This window comes from Eupeodes corollae, chromosome X (assembly GCF_945859685.1).
Source record: "Eupeodes corollae chromosome X, idEupCoro1.1, whole genome shotgun sequence".
Lineage (NCBI taxonomy): Eukaryota > Metazoa > Arthropoda > Insecta > Diptera > Syrphidae > Eupeodes > Eupeodes corollae.
The window spans coordinates 4001539-4023974 of NC_079150.1; the positions used below are offsets into that span (position 1 = coordinate 4001539).

The 22436-nt window shown below is 31.5% G+C and overlaps 1 protein-coding gene across 3 annotated transcripts; it reads right to left on the reverse strand.

Moving 5' to 3' along the window:
• Positions 1-1794: 1794 nt before the first annotated feature.
• LOC129953165 (uncharacterized) lies at positions 1795-21761 on the reverse strand. Of its 3 annotated transcripts, none has more exons than XM_056066010.1 (6): positions 21603-21761; positions 9403-11885; positions 8731-9267; positions 8329-8467; positions 7840-8202; positions 1795-7776 (listed from the first exon to the last, which is right to left on the reverse strand). In XM_056066010.1, the coding sequence occupies exons 2-6, from the start codon at positions 11514-11516 to the stop codon at positions 5137-5139; spliced, it is 5793 nt and encodes a 1930-aa protein (XP_055921985.1). In that variant the 5' UTR covers positions 11517-11885; positions 21603-21761; the 3' UTR covers positions 1795-5136. The 3 variants fall into 3 exon arrangements, with proteins under 3 accessions (XP_055921985.1, XP_055921986.1, XP_055921984.1); XM_056066011.1 differs by lacking the exon at positions 21603-21761 and adding an exon at positions 21410-21547; XM_056066009.1 differs by lacking the exon at positions 21603-21761 and adding an exon at positions 13967-14358.
• Positions 21762-22436: the final 675 nt, after the last annotated feature.

Sequence of the window (22436 nt, forward strand, 5' to 3'; positions counted from 1 at the left end):
TTTCATATAAACACTGCTTCCCCAAGAGCTTAGATCTTTCCTCTTGAAAGCCGAAGTGTGCCATTGTTTCTTTGACACTGATGGCTTTTCAATTTCATGTTGATGTTCCTGACGTTGTTCTTTATATTCTTGCATCCGAACAAATCGCTTTTAAATACTGTAACGAAGTGTCTGTAATTTCTGATGAATTTGTATTGATGCAGAACCGAATGAAGTTGGCAAGGGGTTTGAAGTCAAATTGGGATGGGATACACCAATTAGTTTGCCACTTGGGTTTAACCACTTTTTATAACTTAAAGAATCTGGTACAGCCTCTTCCAGTGTACATACAATTTGCAGCTGATTTAGGCATTTTCCAGCTGCTTTTATTTCTTCTGAGTTCTGTATTAATTTCTTTTGAACTTTAAATATAAAGTCGGCAAAAGCCTAATAAAGACAGACATTAAGAATTAAGTGGTTTAAATTATTGGCCAACAATCTCCATCTCTTCTTGGACGACTTTTTCTCTCGCTGTGCTGCTCAGCTATGACATTCCATTCCGTTTTGAATTTGTTGTTTTTATTCCCGTCAAAAAAAACCTAGCCAACCGTTCGTCTGCATCAACTCTACGAGCGCTTGAAATTGTTTTTATATTTGTTAACTTCAACTGCAAATGTAAAAAAATATGTTCTTGTTTTATTTATCGTGAAACAAAATAACAATTAAACAATAATACTTGCAGCCATTCTCCTGTCGTTAGCACATTTTTGAACGAGAGATACCGTCGTCGTTTTCTTTCACAGCTGCCGTTTCATTTCGTCCCACAGAATGCTGAATGTAAGTGTATGATGTTTACACACGACAACCAAACGATTGACAAAAGCTAAAAACGACTTTAAGAATACAGAGAGTGTTGCGTCGTTTATTTCGCTGTGGTTTACATCTTCGGTAATAGGGATAATAGCATGTAATAGTGATAAGCTTTTTTATTATTTTAATTCTGTTGGTTATAATACCAAAAAGACTATCAACTTATTAAGCCTTACAAGTTATTAAGTATCTCTTACACGCGATTTTCATAGTGGATCACGTACAAAAGTTATCTTTTGTTTGGATACTAATTTTATTAATCCAGTCTCCCAAAATCTCGAAAGCAAAAATCTAGACTGCAAAAATTTTTAAATCTTCGTTTGAAAAGAGTTCTAAAATACAAAATAATATAAATAGTCACAGTGCCTAATAAAACGACGACATTTACATTTGTCCTTGATCAATTTTTATTATAGTTCTTTCTCTTAATTATTAGTAGTAATTATAATTGTAAACAAAATAACAAAGAAATATATACAATTGATGTTAGGTTTCTATATGTTTTAACTGTATGTTTCTTTTTTTTATTAGTTTATTTTTTTTAATGTTATAAATAATAAATAATAAAGTAAGTTTTAAAGTAGTATAAAATTATGGTAGTATTTAAAGAAAAAAATATTTTTGTCTATGATGTTCACTTATTTTGGATTAAATCTATTTTTTTTCAATATCAATTCAGCTAAAAACAAAACAAAAACTACAATTTCGTCTTAAATGTGTAAACAATTTAATGTGTATATATATAAACACACACATAAATATATATACCTATATATATGTACATCAACACACACATATATATATATATATATTTAAAAAATTATATGTACGTTTAGTAGGAAATTAATTCTTCTTATGAGAACAACATTTATAAAACATGGTTTTGTAAATAAGTTTTTTTTTTATTTTGTTAAAAGTATAGCTATTAAAAATGTAATATATATGTTTTTTTTTCTTTTTGGCATTAATTTTTTAATTGTATGTTACTGGGGATACCGTATCTGTTTATTAGTGAGATTGTAAACATTTATTTCAGCTTTCTGAGAATAATATATAATATTTTTTAATCGTAATTTACCACACACTTTTCCATAATTTGTTTCGAAAAAAACCTTACAAATCTACATTGCGAAATCACATATCAACTCTAAAAACAAATAAAAAGAGGGTAGTCGTCGAACACAATGTTTGTTTACTTTTTGTTTTTTTTTTTTTTTTAAGTTGAAAACACTCATTTTAAAAGAGGGGTCGATATTTACCATCTATACAGAATCAGAAGAATATTTTATACCTAATTTTATTCTATAATAAACGTCTGGCTTTTGTTTGTTTTTAAACATATATTTAGGAATTTGTCGATAATGACAAATTTAAAACTTCGAAAAATATTTAGATTTTTGCTTTTCTCTAAGAAAATAATATAATATAAAAAGCACACAAAAATGTTGAGTTTAAATCTTTGATTTCAAATGTACAAATTTTACGTATTTTAGTTTTGTTTTATTTTTGGTTTTAAATAGTACATGTACATACACTTAAACATTAATCAAAGGAAATTTAATTTATATCGTTGGTTTTAAGTTAATTTTGTTTTTTGTTTAAAGAAAATTTTAATGTATCACCCTCAATTTTTTACCCTGTTACAAGTTTTTTTTTTTTAATTAGTGTAATTACTATTGTATGATGTTATATATTATGTATAATATATAAATATATTACATACCTAAAAACATAATTTAAGCCAATTAACAATCAGTTGAAAGGTTGATAATTTTAAATCTGATTGTTTTTGTCTCAGTAATTTAATAAGTAAAATAAAATTTCAAAAAAAAATCAAGTCGAAGAGGATGTTATTATTTTTTATTTAATTTTATATTTTGACATAAATAATTGTTTTCCCTTGATATTTTCATTTAAAAAATAAAAAGTTTATCACTTATGTTTAAATTATTTACAAATAGTTTTTTTTTGTCGTCGGTTATATTAGCAACCAAACATTTTCTTATAAAGTATTTGTGTCATTAAAAAAAAAAACAAAAAAATAACTTGAAAAGAAAAGTAAACAAAATAACATAACCGTTGTTAGTAAGTAAAACATAATAACAATGATGCGTTAAATTTTAGTTTTTAATCAGATTAGTATTTATTTCATCTTTGTTTTTAAGGTTTGTTTAAATTTTACAACAAAAGTTACAACTTTTAATAAAATATTATATATATATTTATATATTTTACTACAGTTCAATTTACATAGATGGCAAATATTCAAGAATGATTATTAGATTAATATCCATTAAATACTTCGATCGTTTTTGTATATCTTGTTTCCTTACAGTTATACGTATATCTCGAATTAGGTACTATGTACATTATTAAAACATTTCACATTGTTATACATTTATATTGTCAAATAATTCCTTTTCGAAGCAAATTAAATATTTTATTAGAATCAAAATTGTATGCATGTATATATATTTGCTCATTTTATTGTTTTAAAATAAATTTTATCTTGAAAAGTTATATGAACTATTTTTTTCTTCTATTTATGTTTAGTGTAATTTTGTATACTTTCGTTGATTTTTTTTGTTTTAATTCTTAAGGTTGGTATTTGTTTTAATTATTGTTATTATATATTATTTCATATTTGAATAAAAAAAATAAGGAACGTGTTAAATATATATTATTAAAGCCATTTTATTCATCGAACTCTAAATATTTGTAATAGTTTAACATTTAAAATTCGTTTAAGAAAATGGACCTTAATATTGTTTGGAAGAATTTCTTAAAAAGGTAGTTTTACGAAGAACTTAAATTTGATACATTGCTTGATATCGTCGAAAAAAATCACCTTGGGCCCTTAAGAATAATGTTTGAATATAATTTCTTAATTAAGTCTTTGGATTGCAGTATTCCCCCAGAAATGCAACATTACGTAAGGGTGGAAATAGAATTACAAACTTTATACAATTTGCAAATACTATTCACACAAAACTGAAAACCGTTATCTCTGTCAGTTCGGTCAAAAATATTAAAGCAGTCATGAATTTATAGAAACTTATGCAGAGTGTAACATGGAAGATCGCATTTGAGATAACTTTAATCGTTAGAGTAAATTTATGCATATCACAACGAGAATATAGCGACTAGAAAAAGTCTCAAATTCGACAAAAAATTATAAACTTTAAAATTTAAAATGAGACTATAGAATTCAGATTTGTTGAATAAAAAAAAAACCTTTAAAGAGCAAGAATAAAATTTCCTGTGGTTAATGTTTCTTCGAAGGAAAGGATCTTCACATGAACTTTAAGCAACCCCTATGCTTTGATTTTACCACAATTGTGTATTACTCATTGAGTGTGTTGCTGAAGCTTGAATAAATAAAAACTTTGTGCGAACTTTGGTATCAGGGCCAGACCGTTTTCGTATTTATCAAAGGCGTTTTCTCCGACGTATTTGTCTGCTAATGGAAGCTCAATTGGACTAAAATGTATAGAAATTTACAGGTCATGAAGGGCACACCTAATTATTAGGGTAAAACCATTCGTCGTTTACTCAAACGTAGTAAGTAAAGATTTCTTCTATTTCAACTAGCTCAACAGTCATTATTTAAAACAGGCTCAAATAAAAGAAATAATATTATATGATTAATACAGAACAAAAGTAAATGCTTATTAAGTTTCTATTATGACGATTTATTTGTGTGTGTTACTATGAGAACCTTAGGAACCATTTAACCAGCGCAACCTGTTGCGTCCATATTTTATTTGTGTTTCTTATACATTTCTTGCTTAATTTTTTTTACATATTTTTGTTTTTATTTTTATATATATAGACGGATAAAGGTTATTCTTTAATGCTACATAATGAGCTAGAACTTAGTTTGGCATTCAGTATATGATATTTTATTTTTTTTTTATACGAAAACAGTTTGTTTACCAACCCATCTATGTACATCAATATATCTGTGTTCAAAGGGCAAAAGGTTTTAAGTCTATTTCCATAGTTTTGTCAAAAAGTTAAATTTCAACTGTGAATCTTGTAAGTTATTTTACATAGAAGAAATTAACTTTTAATAATTATCAACGAGGGTAAGAATGAAGGATAGTTTGGACAGAATATAAATAATAGCTAAAACCACTTACGTCGACTTAAGAGCTTTTGCCTTATGAGCCAGATATTATATTCTCATAAAACATTTATGACAGGAAGATGGTTAAAAAATCTATGTATGTATTGAATATTTAAAAAATATATATGTACCTACATTGCTTGAATAAATATTTTGTTTCAATATCCGCCATACCCAATATCAGGTTTAATTCGATCGAACATGGATGGATGGTTTGTTAGGTAACCAGCTGGGGAGGAGTGACTTGGATGATGACCTGCCTGGCTAGGATAGCCGGGTGTGTTTGGATATGCGTAGGGATAATTGGGGCTAGGCATGTGTAATGTATGCGGCGGAGGTGGAGGATGGCCAACTGGGCTATATGCACCGTATCCGGCGTGTTGGGAGTACGGGTGATGATAGATAGGGCTAACAGCCATATGTGGATCCATGTACATGGGGCTTCCAGATGCGGAGGAAGTGATATGATGTGGGGAGGAAGCTGCTGCAGCAGCCATCAGGTTGCTGTGATATGAGTTAGATGAATAGTTATTTGACGTCAAACTAGAAACGGAAAAGTTGCTTGCTATGCTATTGTAGTTGTTTATGCTATTATTGTTGGAGTTTGTGGAGGAAGGACATGTATTTGCCGTAGAATAAATTGGATCTGGGTAGTGGTGAGGTGAATGCAGAATGGAGCTATTCGAAGGTTGTGGTGTTGCAATTAGTACTGCTGATGGCGATGAAGAAGTAGATGAGTTAAGATTTGAATACGATGGCATGTACACGCATCCTAATCCACCGGAATTCGAACTCCCTGCACCGCTGCCGCCTGATGATGGCGATGGAAAATCCTCATTGGAATCCGTTTTTATGCCTACAACCGAACTATTTATAGAATTATTTGCAGAATCATTATCCGCTATTGTAGGTATTTGATCGACCAAAGATTCTAGTCCTGATAAGCTTTTTGATGTCACATCGGATATTTGCATATTTCGCTTTTGTTGTGTCTGTTGTGCATTTTGTGCAGGCTGTGGAGTACTATTGTTGCTATTGGACGTATTTGGTCGACTGGACGCAATGTAATTAACATTCTCATTATCATTACTTTTATTTGCAGCAGCTTCACCAGGTGAATTGCTAATTGTATTGCCGGAGAGGTAGGATTGATTAGAACCTGAATTCTGGTACAAATTGTGATAGTGTTGGTGTGCTGATATACTTCCACCGCCACCTTGTTGTTGTTGGTCCCCAGAATTTGGAGTTGGGCTAGTAAAACGTAGGTCATGGGCACTGTGTTCTTCGTTTGGTATACTATCGGGGCGATCATAATCAACTGCACCTACCATTGCTGGCGAAGATGCCGATTGTGATTCAGCTAAATGGTCCGAGGAAATGGCCGCCGATATTTCAGTAGATAAGTCTGAATGCGATGAACCATAGTGTGGAGATTTAGATGACTGTTGCGGGTTATGATTTGGCGAATGCATATAAATTAAGGATGGTATATGAAGCTGATGTTGTACATGCTGTTGTACATTATGATTGTGCTGCTGTTGCGCTTGCAGGTGGTGGGAATTTGCATGCTGTTGATGTTGGTGATAACCCTGCCCTGGTCCGTTGTTTACTAAATTTGAAGGATTATTCGGGGAGTTTGTATTATTTCCGATTGGAGGAGTAGTTGAAGCATTTATGCCCATCGGACAATAGGAACTAACAGTGTTCGGCGAATGCATAGGAGAGGTGAACAGTCTTTGATTCTGCAATGATTGATGTTGTTGTTGTTGTTGCTGCTGCTGATGCTGCGGCATCGATTGGCTATTGAAATGGTTGCTATTATTAATAGATAACATTTGATGATTCCCTAAACCACTGGGACTGTTGCGGTGCGCACATATATCAGTTTTATTAACTAGCGCATTATGAATACTCGAGTTGCTGTTGTCCATTGAATTATTGTTGTTATTGATTGCTGAGATGTTACCACTATTACTATTGCAATTATTATTATTTGTTGTGGCTAAGTTTGCCCCAACATGGCTTAGATTGACACCAATATCGGATTTTATTTTTTTTGGTCGACCTCTCTTTTTTTTGGGCATTTCGCCATTGTCACCCATCAGCGTTAAATTCAATATGTTGTTATTATTATTATTATTCGTGTTATTATTAGTCATTGAGTTTGAATTGCGGACTTTTTGAGGTAGTGGACCCTCTTCACCATCTATTCCTTTTATTTTTTTTGGTCTTCCACGTTTTTTCTTCTCCGGCTGCTGTTGCTGTTGCCCAGACTGGTCCATTATACACGACATATGCATAACGCTATTGCAAAGGTTTGTCGCATTTGTTGGTCCGTTCATATTAGACGTAACAGCCATACCACAGCCACCAATTCCATTATCACCACTGCCAATCAATGAATCCATTGGAGAACCTTTATGCATGATATTCATAACATTGTTTTTGTTGAGATTCGAACTCCCATCCGGGATACTCATTCGTTCTGGGGTGCTACTATTGCTATTGTTATAGCTTAAATTAAGATTTTCGTTATTCAAACAATCTGGGGATAAGAAAGTTGATCCACCACCACCAATATTAGGTGATGGTGGATTTCCGGTTCCCCTCATCGATTCAGACTCACAGCACTGTTTCGATTTTTGGTCATTGAAAACACATTCAATATCATCAATATGTGGAATAAGTCCGTTCAAATAATCACGAAATTTTTTTAAGGCTGCATAAAATGGTACTTTATCAGCCGCACGAGGCAGTTGAGCACAACGAGCTGAAGATGAAGGCATAACCCACATATACTAATGGTAAAAAAATATCTATATTTAATTAAAGAACTAAAATAGTGAACAAAAACATCTTACCGTATCTGTGCCTTCGACACATTCTTGCTGCCGGCCAAAATTGAAATCCTTTTTACCCGAAAAAACTTCAAATATTAATTTGCCATTGAAAACTGCAATTTTTGGCCGAAAGCGTTTTAATTTATCTAATAAAATACGACTGCCTTCTTTGATTTCCTTTCTGGTCAAATCAGCTGAACCCTTTGTTGCCCGTTCCACCATATTTGTGAATCCAATTCCAAACTTAAGTAGCTTATAATCTTCTTCAGCGGTCATTTGTTCATGGGTAAGACCAGATAAGTAAAGACATTTCCAAAAATGATTTCCCGGTCCGGCATAATGGTGGCCTTTGTAAGCAGCAAACAACCCAGGATTGATTCCAATCTGTTATTTATTTATTATCGATTTGGAAATAAAGAAAAAGAAAATATACAATTTAGAATTAAAGACATCTCATTAAAAAATATTGTCATAGTTATCAAATGATCTAAATTTTGAAATTACACTCACGATAATTATGTCTAAATTATCTGCTAAATGGTCAGGTAGAGTTCTTTTAGAAACCTCCTCTTCGGGCATGCCATTGAATCGATCATGCTTTTTTCGCTCTTTTGGCATGATAGGCTTAAGTATCCCGTCGACCATCGTTCTATTCAATGAAATTCATTTCTTACTGTCAACTAATTTTTATTAAAATACATATATTTTAAGTCAGTCGGCAGATTCACTTCTTTTAACCACTTAGGAATATTAATGCATTCGTTGCCAGGAAAATATGACAACCATTTCTTTTATATTTAGAAAGTAACCCAAAAAAAAGCATAACTGATAGAAAAGAAAATTAAAAGTAAGCTATATTTTTGTCTGCCGACTGGCCTGGTATACTATTTTTCTTAAGCTGTTTTTTCTTACCTCACTGATGGTGTAATTTCTTCGGGGCCTTTTTTCTTACGTCCACGTTTTTTTGGTACCGCCATATTATTTAAGCAACCGTTATTTGCAGATGCCATGTCAATGTCTGCACTATCAACATGTGATTGTGCAACCTGCATTCGAGAGTCAATCATCTGTTGTTGTTGTTGTGGATTGACCATATTCATTGGAACTTGACTATTATCCTCCATATGAAGCCTATTTGATTCGGGGGGGCTTTCATAATTTTGTTGACGCAATACCATCGATAGACCATTACTTGAAGATGGTGACATCATGCGCATGTTTGAATTCATTTCGTCATCAATAAAATTATAGGGATCTGGTTCTGAATGATTATGGGCGGCAGTAGACTGTAAGTCTTCACATTTAGGCGGGATCAAATTCGATGAATGCATTTGATGTTGGGGCGTCATTGAATGTTGTGATGATGTGTGTGAGTTGGGTGTTAGGACATCACCAGCGCTAGTTTCATAACCATCGTCTTGACTTTCGTGTTTCACCGTCGGAGAGAGCCTAAACAATTTGACAAAAAAAATACATTTTCTTTAAATTTATAGAGATACGTAAAATGAAAGCTGAAAATTTAATAAAATAAAAATGATTTCCTCAAGTTTTAGATCTTTAAAATTTTTACAAGTAGGTACTCACAGTTTGTATCTATTATTGGGATCTTCGTGCAATTCGTCAATCATCAGATCGTCAATGCAAGTCATCGATGTATTCTTTGGTTGATGATGCGGAGATTGAGGCTGCGGATGCTGATGTAATTGATGCATCCGGTGTTGTTGTTGTTGATAAGTTTGATATGTTCGAATAAGATGTGGCTGTTGCATGTTCTGTTGATCTTGATGATGCAAATATGCCATTAATTCTGAATGATGGTGGTGTTGATGTTGTTGTTGTTGTTGTTGAAGATGATGCTGCTGCTGCTGTTGTTGTTGAAGATGATGTTGCTGCTGATGATGATGCATCATGTGTTGTTGATCTTGATGGTGTAAATAAAGTTGTTGCGCATGTTGGTTTTGCATCATGTTATGCTGATTTTGGCTAAGATGATGTTGGTGTTGATATTGGTGCTGCTGGTGGTCCATTTGATTTAGCATTTCCAAATTTTCTGGAACGTGTTGTAATTTATAATCATCAACAACATTACTGGTTTCCATCGAGTTTTGTTGAGAGATATGCTGGTCGCGAATATTTCTTTGAGATATATCGTCGACATTGAGATCGTTGCGATGGCATTCATGATATTGATTAGCGTGAGAATAAGGATTAAGTTTATCGTTATCATTGGCAGCACTTTCTCTTTGTTGTTCTTCTTCTTGTTCAGTTTGTTGTTGATTCACCTGTTGCTGCTGTTGCTGGTGATGTTGTTGAGATTGTATCTGGTGCTGTTGTTGATGTTGCTGCTGCTGCTGGTGTTGATGTTGTTGAATTTGTTGATGTTCAAATTCAATCTGTTGATTGTGTGAAAGCGGTCCTTCTTCTATACCATCCATTTGTCGCCTTTCATCCTCTGGTTGTTGTTGCATCAATCTTTCAATTTGATTTTGGGGACTGTTAAAGGGTGTTTCTTTATCTGTTGTCATATTATTATTACTATTGTTTGAATGATCATCATTGTTATGATGAATTACTAAATTCTCAGCTTCTAAATTATTCATATCACTTAAATTACTGGTGACACAACCATTTGTTTCTCTAATATTGTTAGATGGATTTGTTGAGGAAGGGTTTTCCTTATTTTGTAGTTGACTGCTTTCAGGCAATGCTTGTTGCTGTTGTTGTGTTTGTTCGTGTTGCATAAATGCTTCATCAAAGAGTAATGTTGTGGCATGACTAGCCGAAGACTCCTTGTTACTAGTTGCACAAGCATTAAAGTTATGAATTTCTAGACACGCTGGAGAGGGTGATAAAGAAGTTAAGGAGCAGGAAGGAGAAGAAGAGGAAGAGCCACTTGAGGGGGACATTACTTTATTTTGATTTTTAGGGTCATTAAAATCAAATGATGTTGGCGAAAGCGATTCGGGGACATTAACAGACGCAGATGCAGACACAGTTATAGAAGGACAATCGTAAGGTGAGAGGGATTTTTTATTATCTAAATTAACCATAATATTCGTTTCAGCTGGATTGTCACAAACAATATTGGGAAGTATCGCAAAATCATTTTCATTTGTCGAGGAGATGTCTTCTTCCATAGGTATAACCTTATCTTGTTTATTTTCTCCTTCTCCTTCCATTTCTTTTGTTTTAATTAGTGATGATGCTGCTGTTTCTACTGTTGTTTCCGTTGCTACTATTGTTTTTGTTGCTTCTATTGTGTCTGCTTCTATTGTTTTTCCTGTTTGCTTAGCTGTTTCTGTTGTTGCTGCAGTTTCTAAGCCAACGCTAGCTTCTTCAGGTTCAGCTTTTTTACTATCGTCCATACCTTTCTTGCTTTCTTCGAATTGTTGAGATTTAAGATTTTGTTCGTTTTCTACTAAAGCGCTTGAAGCTAAATTCGCCAACGAAGATACATTGTACAAGGATGGAATTGATGGTGACGATATTGATGATAGCAAATGTTCACCATTAGGAGTTAATGATGGTGTATCTTTGGTTGACATTTTTGTTATGTTATCCTCGTCTTTTGCTTCTATTGAAGCTAACACAGATTTGGTTGGTGCTGTTGCTGGTGATGATGATGATATATCCATAGTGCTTGTTATTGTTGATGCTAAAGATGTAACATTACCTCCAAATAATGTTGCTACTTGCATTTTTTTTCTAAAACTAACTGATTTTCGAAATGTTTTTTGTGTTGTCTTTAAAATTTATAAGAACATTATTATTGCATAAATATTGAATTCACAATTTTCGACTCTCTATAGCTTCCTGTTGTTGTTTCCTCTATTGTTTTCAAAACTGCTAAATGGAAAGCGTTGGACAAATAGTTTCTTTTGATATCCATTTTTGATTAAATTATGTTTGTTCTTTATATTATTTTGAAAATTTTAGTTTTTCGTTTCTTGTTCTTAAGCAATTTTATAATAATGTTATCATTTTTATTTTGTTTTGCTAAGGAACTTGTTTGGACTTTGATAAGTTTTTTTTTATATCACTTTGTGAGTTTCAGATTTGATTTTATTCTGGAAAGACAAACAAAATATTCAAATGTTTTTAAAAATTGCTCATAAGTTCAGAAATAAAGATAAATTGTATATACAAAGGGAAAACTAAATTTCATTAGTTAATTATGCATAAACGAACGTTTTTTTTAAATTAATAATAAATGAAATACGATTTTTAAAGAGTTTTTACTCCTTTCATTTGATACCAAGCAAAGTTAATCGTGCACACTTTTGGCGAAGGTTCCATACTAAAACTGGCACTAACTTTGCTTTTGAATGAATTAAAGATCAACATCTTAATTCACTTAAACTCGAAACAGTTGTCGTTTTCTTATTTTTTTTTAAATATTTTTGATAGATTTCACCTAACCTCAGAATTCCTGAATTGCATAACAAATCTTACATAGCTAGATAGGTTATTAAATTTAACAGACTACAGATAACTGATTGAACTCCTTTAATAAAAGTGATACTTCTAAAGATCAATGCTTTTGATTGTTTTGTAAACATTTTATTTAGACATAAAAACAGACAATATAGGACACAAATTTAATATAACGCGATGAGTAAGGCAAGGAGGCCGCTTTCACCACCTTTGTTTAGTTCAACAAACTATCTTACTCCGCAGGATATGTGGACATGTTCTTACCAATGTAATACTACAATGTATTACTAAAAAAGCTAAACACATTCAAGACATGATATTGACGGAATTAACAACAAAAATTATGGACTTCAAATAAACAAATCGAAAACTAAAGTCATGACAAATCACACAAAAGTCGATAAAACGTTGGAAGAAGAAAAATTTGAGTACATAGAACATAGATAACATATATTTGAGCTAACTAAAATCATTTAAAGACCAAGAAAATGAAGAAATTAATAGACGGATTACAAAAAGGTGAAAACAATTCTGGACCTTACACATATTTTATAATTGGACTCAATGAAATATATCTTCGACTCTTCTATTATATCCATCCTTACTTACGGACTACAAACAATGAGTTTGACTGCAAACAAATTTGGCCAGCTAAGGATATGTAAGCCCAAAATGTAAAGGAGAATTCTGAACATATCATATAGTATAGAAATGGAAAAATTTAACAACGAAATGGAGATCAGAGAAAACAAGAGACCAACAAGAAGACCCAATAAAAGATGGAGTGACGATCTATCACAAATATTGTACAAGTTGGTACAACAAAGCCAGAGGGCTTTGGGGGAGGCTTATGCCAGTAACAAATATTTATAACTTTTAATTATTTATTTTATTTTAAACTAATTTTCAACTTAGGACTAATAATAAGACTTAAAAATAAAAATAAATAAAAAACATATAAGTGCTAAATTGTCATAATTTGTTTTTAAACATAGAAATTAATTTGTAAATTAACTGAAATGCAATCAAAATACTTGAGGCAATATAAATGCTTATATTTAATAATAACTTAATGCAAAGTAAAGTATTTGGCAGTGAAGCTAAGTTCAGGTAAGCGGAATCGACTGTATACTGAAATGTTGCATTCACCAACCTACACATATATGCAAGTATTATATTTCTGTATAACTATGTAGTATGTTTATAGAAATGATGACACCTCTACATACGAATTTAAAAATATCCAAAACAAATTATATAAAACAAGAATAGTAATTCAAAAGAAGGCAGACTCAAAACAAAATTGAAAACATTTTATATAGATACGACGAGTACATATCAACTAGTATACGTCCTCTTTAGCACCTATCCTAAGGATAAAGAAAGCCCAACAAAAATTAGTTTTGAAGTCATTTGAGAAGGTTCGAAATCGAATAGTTTTTGAGTTTTAGTTGTAGCTATATGCATTTTAATGCTTTACGTTTACAGCATTCGCAAACGAAATGGATGCGCATTTGAAACAAATTATATCTCACTGCATACATATTACACAAACCAACACAAAAAAACAAAACACACACACATAAATATTTTTGTTCAGTTTCAGACTCAAAAGACTCAGATTCAAAAAATTTTAACATCAGATGACTTATAGCAAAAAGAAACTAAATAAATTGAAACAGCGATTGTGAAATGCATAAACATATACCCATACCGCACACATGCCTCGCACTCCCGCTCCCGCTTCCGAATCGATCATATCATCGGTATAAGACATAAATAAAATTAAAATAAAATATAAATAGTGATCAGCTTGTAAAATTAGCACACTGGAGTCATATTTAGGTAGGTATAGGTACGGACTACGGTTGGTTGGATTGGATTGGATGGATGAACTATCCTTGGCTACGACGACGCGACGGCTGATTTTATTCCCGCAGAGCGCGCGGAAGAGATGGAAATTTGAAATTGGTGCGTTTTAGTTTGGTTATGATTTCCTAATAATGGTTTTGTGGATTTTCTTTTATTTAGAGTCTCGAAGACTTAATCTACCGCCTTCGACTTATTGCGTTTTAAGTACTAACGTTTAGGGCGATTCAACTCTTAGTTTCAAATAATGTTAGGATGCATAGTTTATCAGTGGGCTGTAAGTTGCATAGAAGTGTTGGTGTAAGTATGTAGGTACAACGTACAAGCACAGGGTACCTATGTGATTGAAGCATAATGTAGTTGAGAGATTAGTTTTACTTTGGCGAGAGAGTGGCTAAATAAGACACGACAGCAGCCAATGTGACCAGAATTGGTATTTCTCCGTAAAAGTTGAATTTATTAGGGGGTTACTTTATTTAGTTTAGTTAAGAACTCTGACAGCTTTGTTTAAAAAACTAATACATAGAGTTATGCACTTTTTATAGTGCCACTTAAAGGCGAAGTAAACAAGTCTTGAAAAGAAAATTATAGGAACGAATGTCATTTTAATTTGTGTCCATTATAAAAATTAAAAATGAGGTGAAAATAAGAAGATGCGACCCACACTGATAACTTCCCATCCCGTCTGTCGATTCGTTTTGCTTTCAACTTTAAAAAAATGTTCATAACAATATTTTATGTGAGATAAGTTGTTTGTGTACGTTTTCATTTTATTTATAAAAAACTTTTCAGTTGAATTTTTCTAAAACTATTTTGCATATGATGAAATACTTTGATTTTAAAATACATTTTTGTTAACTTTAGTCCAAAAACCAATGTTTACCAAATTAAAGTAGCCTTTCTTGAAGATGTGTGAATTTTATATAAACAAATACAGATTGGATTTTCCTAAGAATAATATCTTCCATTTATTCGATAGATACCGAAAATCAATAATAATGTTTTGCCAATCTTGAGTACTTTATTGTAGATTTTAATAACTGTTTATACAAATTTTACTAAATGTCGAAACAAATATTTTCTCTTCATTTCATAAAATTATTTTGGAGATAAGATCATATTTTGTTCGTTAAATAATCGAGAGAAGAATTATTTTTGTTCAGTTTTTCTTTTTGATTTATAAAAAGCTGTTAATTGAGTTTTTTCAAAAATATACTTGTTTTGTATCACGTCACAATATATAATATAAGATTAATTTCAAGTAGGTAGCTAGGAATAACTATAATTTTCACTTTTTTAAACTGCTATGATAAAAAGCACCCACTCAATTTTGTTAAGAGTCCTTTCTCCATTTTTCTACATTATTTATTTTCTGTATAACAAATTTTATTTGAAGTCGATATCTATACTGGGTCTGATATTTACGACAAAAAAAGCTTCTCCAACGTACGCACACACGCAGACAAAGATATCTTTCTAATATTCTTTAATTTAGATTCTAAAGACCTTGTAACGTCAGGTTGTCAAAATTTTCAATTCGAGAAATCGAAACGATTACAATATCATCCAATGCACAACTTTTCTAATTTTTAAATGAGTTAAATGATATTGTTGAAATAAGAAATGATTAAAAAACACAAGCATCGTCTAAAATTGTTTTTGTACATTATTTTTCATCAGAAAGGTTTTGTGTCAACATTCATAGTTTATATAATGGAAATTATGTCTTCTAAAGGTTGCTGGAGGAGTATTTAACATTTTCTTAAAAGTTTTTTTTTTTTATATTAATTAATTGAAGGAAATACTTCAGCTTAATCGCGGTAGGAATTCTTTTGATAAGAACCGGAATTTATGGGACAACCACCTGATATGATAATGGATAAATGGAATACATTTCCTCAACTTTGGTGTTATGAATTAGTATTTATACAATTTATAACTCGCATAAATTCTCCGTAACTATTACATAAGATAGTGAGTGTTCAGAACATTCAATATTGAACTATTATGTTATCAAGAAATTTACCTTTTTTGAAAGAGCAACATGTTTCTTCTCATTTCAATGGTGTTTAATTGTTTTGAGAAATTGTATTCATTTTTGTCTAACCTGATCATAACATAGGGATTAACTTTAATGGATCTATCTAAATGCTTGAAAAGTTTTTAATTGCATTGGAGCGAAGGTAATTTAAATACGTCAAACTGGCCGATACCCAATCATATTTATACGGTTCCGTAAAAAAACCTAAAAATACAGACAATGAACACAACCGAGTTCCGTGTAAACGGATGCCCATTTTGTAGTGAAATGAAATTTAGCTCATGTTATGGTGGAACGGATGCACCTATTAACTACCTATTTTAAACAACGAATGCGCTTGATAAGAAAAATTCCAAGATTAAAACAAACATTGCAAAGAATTTATCTGGCTCCAATATTGTAATAAGATTTCATTAATGTCTCGTAATACTGTCTGAGAAGGTCCATATGCAGTTTGTACTCAAGCCCTAAGAGCCAAACCTTGTCAATGTGTTTCATAGCAAAGTGACAAGAATTTGTTTTTATTTTAAAATTAAATCTTCAATTATAGAAATAATTTGCTTTTTAAACTTGTTTTTCTTTTTTATATATATATTTTATATATTTTATTTGAAATAAATTTAGGCATTCTTTGTAGCCTTTACGAGGCTAATACAAAAATTATTATATAATTATTTTCTTTACACCACAAAAAACAGCTGTAGTAAGCATTAATTCGGATGGTGGATTTAAAATATTCTAGGAATCAAAAATGCTTGACGGGGTACCGGACGTTCTATTCGGAATTTGAAATTACTCAATAGAGCTCAATCTTTTGCGTCATGCTGGCTGCTCTGGGTCATATGGCCAGTTTTGTCGTTTAACAATTAACATAATTATGATTATAGTTGACAAGATGAAAGAAGACCGCCAATTGACGTTACTTCACTGTAAAATTGCATGAACAGCTGTTTTCCATATTTGAAAACTTGATGATTTGGCTTTTTTGCAATATCTGTAACAATGCTAGCAATTTTTTATTATGAATCTTAAAAGATTCTTAACATACATAATCTCTTATAATTGGTTGTTGTGAATATATAACTAGAACAAAATCGTATATTTTGTATAATGTCCTCGTATTGGACTATGTGTATTAATTTTTCTAATCATCTTGTTGTTTTCACACATAAGACTCTGGTCACTCTGGTCGTGGGTTCAGGGTGACATCAAGAGATGTAGAGCAAAGTTTTATGTGTATCAACATCAACACTGTTAAGACCATTTGGGTTAGTTTTATTTTAATGTTTATGTGTGTCAAAACATATACTTGTATTTTGCTTGGGGGATGTTTTTTTCTTTTTTTTTTTCAACAAACCTTAATTCATGAAAGAGTGATAAGGAGGCAATGAGTGTATCCAAATTGTGGTGAATTGCGATAGGTATGCGTGTGACTGTGACTGCTACTGTGAGTTGAGTTGGGCACAGTTGGGACTTGGGGATGCTAGCTTGCATAGTGATTCAATGAACCTCTAATAAAAATGCAAGTTAATGTTTTTATTAAGCAGTTTTTGCTTATCAACAATGTATTTTTTCAATTCAAAAATTTAGGACAGGAAGTAATAGTGCAATTTTCATTTTGCAAAATAAGCAGAGAGTGACCATAAGGGAAATGGATACTTACTTACCCAGAAAGGGTTGAACAGAACATCCACATAACTATGAAGAGATGCTGGGTAGTGTACTTAATAGTGTATTGATTGTAAGGCCCGACGCAGACATTAATATAAACTAGTAGGCGACTGGTGGTATAAGAGTATTTCTCTGTGTTTTCCATAGGTATTTGTACTTGAATAAAAACAACTAGCTCTAAGTTTAAATATATCAAACTTAAATTCGAAAAAGTTAAGTTAACTAGTAGCTAAATGTTTAAACAATTTTTTGATTGATTAAGACTTCGCTTTTGTTGTGTGACCATACAGCTCCAATATCATGTGCTAAGAAGGTACTTATTTCAGAGAATATTCCACATGTTAAGGACCTGACAAGTTCATATTTTAAAATTCATACATTTAAATTCAAAAACGAAATATAAAAATAATAATAATTTTCAACTTTTTGTTGTAAGCCCAAATAAGAGAACACGTCGCAGTCTTATTTGTTGAAATAAACACATTCCAAGAGACAGTTTTGACAGTATTAAAGTTTTCCAATTTTCGAAGATGGGCAAAATTCAGTAAAAATTGTATTCAATATAGCCCCTAACTATATATGGCTAATAAGACAGGAACAATATTTCCCAGAAGTTAGGTGTGAAAATTGTTTGTATTATTATGTGTATCCCAATTTTGTGAAATGATACAAAATTTGAGTAAATAACTATTTACTGTACCGTCATGTCAGAGGTCTACGGTTCAATCCCTACCATCTAGTTTTTTTTTCACGGATACTGACTCTTGCCAGGAATTGACAAATCTTGCAAAAGTAGTTCTTTTAATGAAAACTGCTTTCTCAAATTAGCCGCTCGGATTCGTCTTAAAATTGTAGGTCCACTACATCCCTGATAACATTACTCGAACACATAGAGTTTTGAGAGTTGTAAGTCAGACGGACTATTGTGCCACCTAGTTTATATATTTATTTTAAGCTATTACTGGGTTTACTTCATATTTCGAAATCAACATCAAGGCACATTTCAAAAGTTCGTTTAAATGTAATAATAAATTATTTTGTATCTTGTGAATTTAGTTTGTGTTTCATTCATTCATTACTATTCTAATTAAGATGAAGATCAAAATTACAGTTGATCAGGTGTCCTTAGATTTAAGTGTTAGGTATACGCAAATTTTAGAAAGATTAGTTCAATTTAAAAGTAACGCATTATTTTAGCTATAAATTATAATTAAATTCATTCTCATCATAATTAAATTATAACCAGCGTCAAACAGATATAAGGATTTATCGCCTATATAACTCAAACGCAGCCAAAGTTTATTTTCTAATATTTTTAACTTAGGAACAACATTTTTCCAAACCGTAAATTCTTTTTCTGATTTTCATTTTTTTAGTAAATTATCATTTCTTATATGATTAGCAACATGAAGACAAAATACCAGAAGATACACTGGTTGTGGGAAAACAATTTTTCTCTGAATGGCTTGAATTTTCGAAATTTGGAAATGTCCATAATTTTCTTATTCGCTTTTTAAAGTTGAACCATATAAGTGCAGGTCCCCCAAAGACTGACTTTTTAATATAAGTTCCCAGGAATAGTTCAAGTATCTGATTTTTGAAGATGGGACATTTAATTCAAGATCACGATATCCTTTATTGAAAAAAGCCAGATTGTAACAAGTAAAAAAGTTATTTTTTTGGTTATGGTAAACGTCATATTTCCATTTTTGTTTAATATACAAGTTTCTCAGTTGGCGGTTAGTAAGTTGCCTTTTGGGCACTGTCTATTCAACTGTGAGGCTCTAATCACCAAAATCAAAATTTGACAATAAAAGAAAGGGATTTATATTTTTGCCAAACGATTAACGTGACGGAGCAAACCAAATAAAAAGTTACGTCGCAAAGACCTAAATAATCTGAACAGACCCTTTGGTTTCCCTCAACTCAAGTCTAAAATTACTGAAACGAGTGCATTTGTATGGTAGAGTAGATTGGTAGATGTTGATTCAGAAAGAGATAGAAGCACTGAGGTCGTAATCGTTATTATGGCACGTACAGAGGTGTATGTTGCAACCTTTTTTCTTTCTTCCCATACCGGTACCCCTGTAAGATTAAGTTGTGTTTGTGTTTTGAAACGCACATTCCCATATAGTTGTATTGTTATTTTTTTGTTTTTATTTTTTCAAGGCACCATTTAACATATTTTATTTTTCATTTTAAATACAAAAACAATCAACATCATACAAACTCAACTCACTCACATGGTGAAAAACGCATACGAAAAATACCATACACATTTCACATGTCTCAGTCCCAAAGTCAGCCCACACAAACAAACCGATACACAAATCTATCAATGGCTATCACACGGTTGCCACTTGGGTTAATTATGACCAACGTTGGCCATTATTTTATTATTATATTTTCACTTGGTCACAATGTCATTTTTAACGAATTTCAAATCAAAAGTTTATTACATATAGAGCTTTACATTTAGAGCTTTTTTTAAATTAACACACTGCCTTATCTACCACTTTATTTCTTCTATGATATAATTTATTGGCAGATGATTAGAAACCTCGAAATTGTGCTTTGTAAAAAAGAAAACACAAGAAATAGGTAGGTAAATAAGAACATATTTACTTATAAAACCTTCGTACTAGTAAAACCAAAAACGGCGGAAAGAAATATTTTTTGTTTTTAAATAAATATGAATTTCGTATTCTGTTATTTTCATCTAAATTTGGTAAATTTCATTTTTGCAATTATTTTCAAGTGGTTACCACGACTCTCGGCTCGCTATCTACACAAACACATATTTGAGATATATTTATTGTATTAACAATATGCGCATGTATAGTTTTTAGCTAGTATGTGATACAGTGATATTAACTTTTAATAAATAAATATAGGCACCACTAGGTTTTTGCTTTTTTTAGAGGGCAAATTGCACTTTTTGTTTGGTTTTTATTTTTGTTCACACTTCACGTTCTTTTTCATAGAATATTGAAAATTTTATTAACTAACAGCAAGAACAACTCAAATAAACAAACAACACCATTCTAATCAGAGAAAAGGAAACGAACAATTCAATTCAAATATACATATAAACACTGAAATAAGGTAGGTAGGTGTAGGCATAGGCATAGGCACACCACACGACCCGTACCTAAATTCAAATCCGGATTCTGGAATGTCGAAGTCTCGGAGACTCTAAGCTATATACGTATTTTTATCTGAAACGTACTGTACTCGATGTGGATATGTAAGAGGATTTCAAGCACAGCATTTACACATGCATATCGTATAGGTACATCAACGTATGTTTTTTCTTTTGCTTTTTCTAAGGACTAGGGAGAGGCTACGTTCGCCCGGATATTGAAACTCATCCAAATCGAAGGTAGTATTCTTTTTGTTTTATAATAGAAAATAAATTAGGTAAACAGAAAACAATGATAAAAAATAATTGAAAAAGAAAAACAGCGCGCGGGTTTCTAATGAATTCGAATTGAAATTGGAAACACAGTTTACCTACACTTCTCAAAAATATATATTTTAACCAAACGCGTTAGCGATAAATACTTTTAGACAGACCTGTTCACTAAGTTTAAAACAAAAATTAAAAAAAGAAATGTCTGCATGTCATATCGTCGTTTTCCGATTTCTTCATTTTCTTTTTTTATTTCATGCGAAAATATTTATACACAAAAAAGGAAAACCAAACAGCCCGTTTGTTGCAAGAACGGAATATACTAGATCCAAAATAAAATATATTTAATATTATTACCTAGATATGTACTATATAGGTATTATCTTTTGATATTGTTTTTATTTTGTTCGTTTTTATTATTATTAAGTCTAGTTATTGTAATAAAATTTCATTTGCCGCACGAACTTTCTCACAGTCTCACACACAACGAATCGATTTCAGTGCGTTAACTGACTAACTAAACTTGACTCATATATTTTTGGTAATTTAATTTTGCTGGTGTTGGAAAAAGAGACGAAAAGATATAATATCTAAAAACATCTCGTGTTGTGTGTATAGACTATAGTGTATAGATAGAGATACAATGTTCTTTCGTACAGCATACCATACCATGTCACTTGAAATGCCAATACATGTTTAATGGATTGTTCCATTTATGTAGAATGTTAAAGCTAGGTTGACATCTGTTTTGGAACTTTGTGTACATAGGCCGAGTTGGAATAAGTTTCGTTGGAAGTTGAACTTGACACTTTTGGAAACGAAGTCGGCTTCACTAGTTGATATTGGTTGTATTTTGGTTGGAGTTGGTGGAAACAGTATTTTCATACAAGGATTTTAGCTTAAAAATGGATACAAAAAATATTTAAAAGAATCTATAAATTTATAATTTTTGAAAAAATTAATAATGTGATGAATTATTGGAGAAAGATCCTCTTTTTTTTTTAGTCCACTTTCCCACAATTGTAACCTCTTGTGGAATATAAATCGGTTTCGAGCTAAATAATGATAATAGTGTCAGTAATTTTGGTTTCGAATATTTGTTCTTTAAGTATTGCAAAGTTTAAATATTTGAGAAACGACGATGAAAAAAACTCACTTGATTCAAAATCTAGTTTCCATAAAGAATCTTTC

Coding starts and splice junctions, on each gene's coding strand:
- LOC129953165 (XM_056066010.1), bottom strand. CDS start 11,516: ATGCAAGTAGCAACATTATTTGGAGGTAATGTTACATCTTTAGCATCA. Junction 8,203..8,328: donor ATAATTTAGACATAATTATC/GTGAGTGTAATT, acceptor AATAAATAACAG/ATTGGAATCAATCCTGGGTT. Junction 7,777..7,839: donor GTGTCGAAGGCACAGATACG/GTAAGATGTTTT, acceptor TTTTACCATTAG/TATATGTGGGTTATGCCTTC.